Below are 8,504 nucleotides of genomic sequence, written 5' to 3' on the forward strand. Positions count from 1 at the left end.
GTCCCACTGGGCGTGCCAATATATTTACCGTGAAAATTGGTAAACAATCTCTGATCTCCAAAAAATGGTTTACTTTACAGGATCAATCAGTGAATCCTAGTACATGTACTTTTGTTAAATATTTTTTTGAAAGTTTATGAACACTTCGATAATGCTCATGATTTGAGAATGTTTTTTTAAAGTTTAAAAAGTAGAATGCAGAATGTGTAAAGGAATTGCAATAAAAGAACTTTAAAGTAAATTGCAGTAAGTAAGAATAATGGATAAACTGCGAACAATTTCAATTAAAATGAAAAGATGGTGATTCACACGTACATTCTCAACAATCTCGTTTCTTAGATATACTTAGATACTTAGAGTAATTTATGAGCATTTGTATACTGATTGAACACACCTAAGTATTATGCATTAAGACTCATATTTATACTAAGTCGAAAATAACTGCTATCGACGGTCTTTCCTCCAGAAAGCGACACGTTTTGCTTGTATGTCCTCATTTCACCGTAGCTTTACACACGTCCTTCTCAAATAAATGGATAAGAACAAAAGACAATTAACGTCAGTATTGCTTCTGTCGAAATTACGATTTAAACCCAAAATCATTTCTAAGTTTTAAAACCAGCATCTCCCTCTTATCACAAGATCTCTTCGACAATATCTCCCTTTCCGACAACATTTCCTTCTTCCTGTCGAAGTTGAAACAAACACTTTCTTTTGTCCATCATACTTAATCAAACCTTGACGTCGAAATCTCAACTAACACCTACACCATAATTTTGGCGCGTTTGTTTTTTTAAAAATATTTTTTATAGTATAATTTAATTTTATGTATAATAAATTTACATAGAAAATTTAAATAAAAATTTGTTTTGAATAGTTATTTTTTAAATATTATTTTAAATATTTATATCTTATTAAAAAAAATTTGATACAAAATTTTAAAAAATCACTTAATTATTAAAAATATAATTTTTCGAAAAATTGCGATATAACAATGACTTTTAAAATACAACAATTTAAAAAATTAATTTTAAATATATTTTAATATTTAATAATATATGTTTATATTATATGATGATAAAATTAATTATTTAATTTCAAAAATAAATATAAAAAATTTGTAAAATTTTAAAAAATAGTTTTATAAATCCATTTAAAAAAAAATCTATTTACTTTGAAATTTTTTGTTTAAGTTTATTTCATACATCGATTACCCATTCTCTTTTCTTCTGTTATATGATTGTTTATGATTCCGCGACACTACTGTTCAGGGATCTTCCTAGGGTTTCAGACCGATTTCAATGCAGGTATATCCTAACCCACCACTCTATGAACTCTTTCATTTGCGATTTGATGAAATTTGTATTCAAAAAGAGGAACTTAATCCTAACCCTAGTAGCCTTAATGCAGTCCCTAAAAGTATGATTCACTGTTTCCACAAGACCTAGGTCATGTTTAAGAGCATGGAATGCCCTTTCTTAGTGAAATGAAATTATTATTCAATATCTTTCAAAATAGCATAGCTTGTATGGGGGAATTTTTAGCTTTGAATGTTTAGGTCAAAAAACAGAATTCTCTACTTTTGTCATTCTTCTATGCTTTGATGTTGAAATAGGTAGACTTAATAGAGCACACACCATTTTTTAAAATATTTTTTTAATGTTGTTTAGTTTAGTTGAATGAGTTTATTGTATTAATGTATTGAAGTTTTTGTTGTCAATGAACTGATGCAGAACTTTTATTATTTTTGAATAAGTGTATTGCTTCCTTACATGAAGACAAGCCCACCATCTGTATGATAGTTTGCTTGTGAGAAGAAAGAGAACATATTTACAGATTTTTATGTGAAATATGGCAAACAGCAAATATGAGTATGTCAAATGTTTTGAGCTTGAGGATGAGGTGATGTTTCCGAGTTTCATCCTTGTTTCGATCAATGCTTGTAAATTACCCAAGCCTTATGATGTAAATGTCTTGAATTTGATGAACTCTTGTGCTATTGCGGTGCTCGAAGAGTTTGCAGACATAGTCCTTGCATATGGGTTTAGTGATGAGTATACCTTTGTTTTCAAGAAAAGCACCAAGTTCTATGAAAGGCGAGCTAGCAAAGTATTATCCATTATTTCTTCTTTTTTCTCATCTGTCTTTGTGAGAAAATGGCACGAATTCTTCCCGCAGAAGGAACTACATTCTCCTCCTTCCTTCCATGGGAAAGTTGTACCTTGTGCATCCATAGATGCCCTTCAAGCTTATCTTTTGTGGAGGCAAAATATATGTCATTTGAAAAATCAATATGATCAATGCTTTTGGCGACTTGTTGAGCGTGGAATGAATGAGACGGAAGCACGGGAGTTCATCGACGGAGCTAAGAAACGCGACTTAAATGATATTTTATTTGACGAGTTCAATGTCAATTACAATACACTGGATCCAATTTTTCGACAAGGTTCCTGTATTTTAAAGACAATGGTAGGGGCTGTGGTGAAGTACACAGAAACAGGTGCTCCAGTTAAAAGACAAAGGAGGGAGATAATCACAGTGCATTCCAAGAAAATAGCAAGCACACGATTTTGGAATGAGCATTCTATTCTTTTGAAGGAGCTTGGTGTTTTTGTGGAGGAGATTAACAACGTGAAACCGGAGTATGTGAGGTCCTTTGAATTTGATAGCAAGTTGATGCCATCTACATGGGTTGTAGTTCGGATAGATGGATGCCACTTCCACAAATTTTCTGAGATACATGAATTTGCGAAGCCAAATGATGATCGAGCTCTTAACTTGATGAATTCATGTGCGGTGGCTGTCTTGGAAGAGTTTAGGCAGGATATAGTCTTCGCTTATGGGGTTAGTGATGAGTACAGTTTCATTCTTAAGAACTCCACTGATCTTTATGAAAGGAGAGCTAGTAAAATCATATCAGCCATTGTGTCTTTCTTCACATCCACTTATGTGATGAGATGGAAAATTTTCTTCCCTCAAAGCGAGTTAAACTACCCTCCTTCTTTCGATGCACGAGCAGTGTGCTATCCATCTGCCGAGATTTTACGGGACTATCTTTCGTGGAGGCAAGTGGATTGCCACATAAACAATCAATATAACACTTGTTTCTGGAAGCTTGTTGCATCTGGAAAAAGCAAAAGGGAAGCTCAACGTAGTTTAAAGGGTGCTCAACTGCAAAAGAAAATCGAGGAATTGGCTATCGACTACAATAAATTGCCAGTGATGTTCCGACAAGGATCCTCAGTTTTTTGGGATAGGGTAGACAATGTTCTCATCCATCAGGGGAATGGAGAGTTTTCTGAAAATTATGGAAATGTCATTGTAGAACATATTGACATCATTGGATCAGCCTTTTGGCTAGAACACCCTGGTATTCTTTATGGAAAGGTTGAGTCTGATAATTAAAACTTAATTGCTTTATTTTTGTGCTGCTAATTTTATTTTTGTTTAGTTTGGTTTAACATTCTTGAATAAATATTTCATTTTCTTATTTAAGATAATGAAATTGGGAAGTACTACATAGGTTTTATTATTGTGATTGCAAATATGCATGCAAGCTTTAGATCCCTTTACTTTTCCCTCCTGGTGAATTAGTCTTTTTGCACCATTACAACATACAACCTTGGCATAGCAACCGTACTACAGGCCTGATCACAATCTGCAAGATATTAGGACCAAAATATTTCCATTTAAACGAAAAAAGGTTAAAGCCGAAGAAGTTGTTTTGTCAATACCCCTGCTGCAAAAAGAAAAGATCTCTTTCATCTTTGGTGGTTAGTGCTCCCAAAATTTTGACTCATACAAGCTTTACTGGCAAGAGAACAAAAACTGGTACAAGAAAGGCTGCTGCTTTACGTGGAATACAGTTATTAATAGCGGCCGCTCCAAGCACTATCTCGGGATTCTCTCCCGGTGCGGCAATCCTCCGCTACGGAGGAGCGGCGCTCGTCCCAGTTTTGGATAGTGGCCGGGAAAGCTGGGATAGCAGGTTGCGGGAGCGGAGCGCTTCCCGGTCCGGAGCGGTTTTCTACTTTTAGGGCTTTTTTGAAGTGCGAAAAAACCTTTTAACCCTTAAAAAGTTTAAAATTGGAAAATTTATTATAGTCGTTCGTGTTTTCTCCTCTGTCGTTCGTGTTTTTTCACCTTTCTCCAGCGCGTTTCTTCTGATTTCTGCTTTTCTATTTTGTTCTCTATCATTTTCTTCTCTATTCATTGTTTTTCTATTCTCTTTCAGGTTGTTTTTTCTTTCATATCATTGTTTTTTTTTCCTTTCTTTTAAAATATAGTGATTATGGAATTAATATATGTAGATTATTCCTATAATTAGTCCAAAAAGTTATTTAATCTACATTAAATATATATGTAGATTATTCATATAATTAGTCCAAAAAATTATCCCGCTATCTGCTATCCCATTTTTGGGGTTGGCTGCTCCGCTTCGCTATCCGGGATTAATAACTCTGATGTGGATGCAGTTTTATCCCCGAAGGTTCCATAAAGAAAGAAGAAACACATGACAAGAGATTCTGGTAAGCTCAGCATCTACTTTAATTTGGGACACTAGGACTTACATTACATTTCAATTTGTGGCTGTGCTTTTACTTGAACAATTATGACATTGTTACATGTGATTATGAGCGTGGACGATTGTTATAGTTTTGTAGGGTTCTTTCATAGCTGTGACTTATAAGAAGCATAGACCTAATGAAGATACAAACAACAATGTGGACCTTACTGATGGAAAGGCTGATCTCTGGACGCCCGTGAACTGCCTTGTTGAAGCGGCCAATAGAACAAAGTCCTCAAAGTCAGATTTACAAGGGACTCCTCTTACCAAATTAGAGTCTCCAGGTATTCCTCACGGTGGATTAGTGATGTCTGAAATTACCAAATCAGAGCCATCAGAGCCACCTACATCTGTTCAGAGTGAATTCCGCATGCCTAAAACCAAGAACAGGAGTAATGGACATAAAACAAAGTTTGGAGATGACAAGGATGGAAACACCTTGCCTTCAGGACCAGTGAAGCGAAAAAGGTTGTGTCCTGCTAATCAGAAGAGAACAGCAGCATCTGAGATGTCTGCCTCAGCACAACTCGTCCTAGATGCAACAGGAAAAGCAGTCCTATTTGGTTTACATTAATTGCTTCAGAAGACCAGTAAGTTACCTTTCTATATGCAACCTCTATTCTATTGATCTTACTAATCATAAGCTATTTTTCTTCTATGGATCCTAAAGCATTCATTGATCTTGGTCTTGATCTTGTTATTCAGGAATGGAGAAATTTTCTTGCCGCAGATCTCGGCCTGCTATTTAGGAATAAAGTAACTTTTTCAACTAATGTAGTCTTAAGTTTTTTGGGATTGAGTTAGGCCTAGTCTCAAGTTTTAAGAGAAACATGCAAAGTTACTCCTTACCAGAATTTTGCTTATAGAAGTTGGATAGTTATTTTCCCTTCCTCCTTGAACATATTATGTGTGTTTCCCTGTAATTCTGCTATCACAAACAAATAACTATCATGTACAGATTGGGTTTCTATGTACATGACCACAACCACAGTAATGGTGAAAAATACTCCCATTGATCTGGCAGCTATTGTAGTCAGTAACAAGTAATTAAAACTAAAATTTTGGAACAATTTGCTGAGAAGGGACACATGTTCAGAGAATATAAGTTTCTTTTTTTTTTCTTCTTATTTTGTCCCCTCTCATATTTACTCAATGGATGTAAAGGATATTAACTCTTTTAACATACTTCCGGAGCTTCTTTAACAGAAATGCCAAACATTTGTAGAAGCTGATTTTATGGTTATCATCAATACTTGTTTACTTGTGGGATTATCTTGAAAAGTCTTAGAAGATTATGCTATCTTCGACATGTTTGAGATATTTACCTTAAGCCCAGGGATGGTACTGTGCCCGACTCGTTTATTCAAAAGTACCTCATGAAGAAACTTAATCTTGCTAGTGAAGCAGAGGTAAGCTCATTCTAATAACTTAACGATTGCCATAATCCTGTCATATTTCCCACTTCTTTTCCATGTTATCAACTTATCTCACTTTTTCTTTTTTGTTGAAGTTTTTAATAATAGCATGTGTTTAGTTCTCAATACCTTATATAAATATAAGGTGTCGAGTTTGTTGTTGTCTGATTGAAACATATCTAGATGAGACAAAGCAACCTAGTACAGATCTTTTGAGTTACGCATAAACAATAGTGTTTGCTGGTTCAGTATAGTGACATGGTTTGATGCTATTTTCTACCGGTGGAAGTACTATGTAGGGATCAACCTGTGCTCCTATCTTTGCAAATGCATAACTTAGTAGATATGTGTTCTGCACAACTTCAACATCGAAAAAGGGTGTTGATCTCTACATAAATGAATTTTGTCTCTGTCCCCTTGTTATTACTCACTTTGATTCCTTAATTACTCCTCTCACTCACCTCCAACTAACCACCTTGTGAAATGTAGAAATATTTGCATACCCCTATGATAGAACCCAATTGAGACGTGAAGGCCCAAAAGCCCAGCAATTTGGAAATAATGATAAGGAAAAATTTCAATGCACCTTATATGTTACTTAGGCACTAGATAAAAATACTTAAATGATCTTAGATTTCGGAGATACATCTCCGGACACACCTTGAAACGTTAAATGAATCAGAGATGCATCTCTCTAATAATTTAAAACATATACAATGTGTCATATTCAAAAGTCATTTTACAAGTTTATTGTATCGAAGATGCATCTTTGTTTATTTTACGGAGTTGTATCTCCGTAACCTATAAGAACAAAATAATATATGTTATGTTTTGTTTACATGTATTCATATGAAGATTTAAACCATTCAACTCATATGTAAAAAATGACGTATATAAATCCAATTGGTATAAATGTCATATATAAATAAAATTGAATACAATGATAAAGTAGCATGAGATGAAAATAAAATACAATCCACAATACAACTATTATATGTTACTGCACTGTTGTGTATGTCAAACTACATCTCCTCGGGCTCCTCGACCATCATTCCTGTTTTCGGAGATGTATCTCCGGAAGCACCTCTTGTACACTTAATAAGTAAGACCATACTGAGAGGCATCCTATATATTGAGTAATTTTTATTCCGAAGATGCATCTCCAAAACTTTTTAAGAAGGACTTTAATTATTTAACAGTTTAGTAGATATTCCGGAGATGCATATCTGGAATTATGGACAACATTTTGAAATTTACATCACTTGGCATGTCAGATATTTTCAGAGATGCATCTCAGGAAATATCCGATAAAAGAATCAGTTGCATGATGATACAACCATTATTGACATAGTTGATTTTCACCCTAAAAAACCTTCATTCTCAATCTATTTTGACTCCAAATCTCCATCATTTTGGTTCATCACATCATAGGGAGCAAAAGAAGATAGAATTTTGGGTAAAGATTCTTTTGTTCCCTATGCATTGTTCACATTAATCTTTCATTTTTACTGAAAAAAATTATGTTGTGTCTGAAAATGTATCTTTGGAACGTATATGAACTTGTCCGGAGATGCATTTCTCGAATTTGTCTATGTTCATTTTTGAAGTCATTCTGCAGCAGTAGTAGCGCTTATGTTCTGTTATGGTTTTAATTGTTTTCATTAGATATGGTGCACCCGATGTTTTCTCAAAACAAGTTGTTTCTCAGAATGTCCAAGGTGTGGTTGTTTCACCGGATGTTCAAGGTGTCGTTGTGAAGGCGGTAGATGTTGGCAACGACTTTAAAAACAAGCAAGAGTTTGAATCTCGTGATCATATGCTTCAATGGATTTGTATGGAGGCCTCTAAACTTGGATTTGATGTGGTTATCGGAAGGTCCGATAATGGTTTGGATAAAAGATGCGCCTTTGAGACAATGACTTGCGAAAGAAGCGGGAAATATATAACTCCTCTCCGAAATTTTAAAAAAGACGACAACGGTACAAGAAAATGTGATTGTGAGTTTAAGGTTCGTGGCTATATGTTGGCAAACAAAAAGTGGAGATTTAATGTGATATGTGGTTTGCATAACCATGATTTGTGTTTAAAATTAGCCGGTCATCCTAGTGTCTGTCGGCTCAAGCCGAAAGAGAAGGAATGTGTTGTTGACATGACCTTGAATCTTGTTCAATCGAAAAATATACTTGCGACATTGAAATGAAAATGACCCAAAAATATATCAAATATCAAGCAAGTGTATAATATTTGTACCCCACTAACAGTTACGTGTCTAGGTACCGAACATGCGATGATGGAGTTATCATTAGAGATATTTTTTTGGACTCATCCTGATTCCATAAAGTTGTTCAACACGTTTCCTACGATGTTCATACTTGATTCAAACTACAAGACCAACAAGTATAAACTTTTATTATTGGAGATGGTTGGTGTGACCTTAACCAAGAAGACATATTATGTTGGTTTTGCATTTATTGAGTGTGAAAAAAAGGACAATTTTACTTGGGCATCAGAGGTGTGCCAGA

The 8,504-nt window shown here is 34.7% G+C and overlaps 1 protein-coding gene and 1 pseudogene across 1 annotated transcript; both read left to right on the forward strand.

The window, feature by feature from the left end:
- Positions 1 to 1,192: 1,192 nt before the first annotated feature.
- Positions 1,193 to 5,684, forward strand: LOC127101416 (tRNA(His) guanylyltransferase 2-like; annotated as a pseudogene).
- Positions 5,685 to 7,624: 1,940 nt separating this feature from the next.
- LOC127102230 (uncharacterized) lies at positions 7,625 to 8,182 on the forward strand. The gene has a single exon (XM_051039630.1). It carries the CDS (start codon positions 7,625 to 7,627, stop codon positions 8,180 to 8,182), a length of 558 nt encoding a protein of 185 aa, XP_050895587.1.
- Positions 8,183 to 8,504: the final 322 nt, after the last annotated feature.

Source organism: Lathyrus oleraceus, chromosome 7 (assembly GCF_024323335.1).
Source record: "Lathyrus oleraceus cultivar Zhongwan6 chromosome 7, CAAS_Psat_ZW6_1.0, whole genome shotgun sequence".
Classification (NCBI taxonomy): Eukaryota; Viridiplantae; Streptophyta; class Magnoliopsida; order Fabales; family Fabaceae; genus Lathyrus; species Lathyrus oleraceus.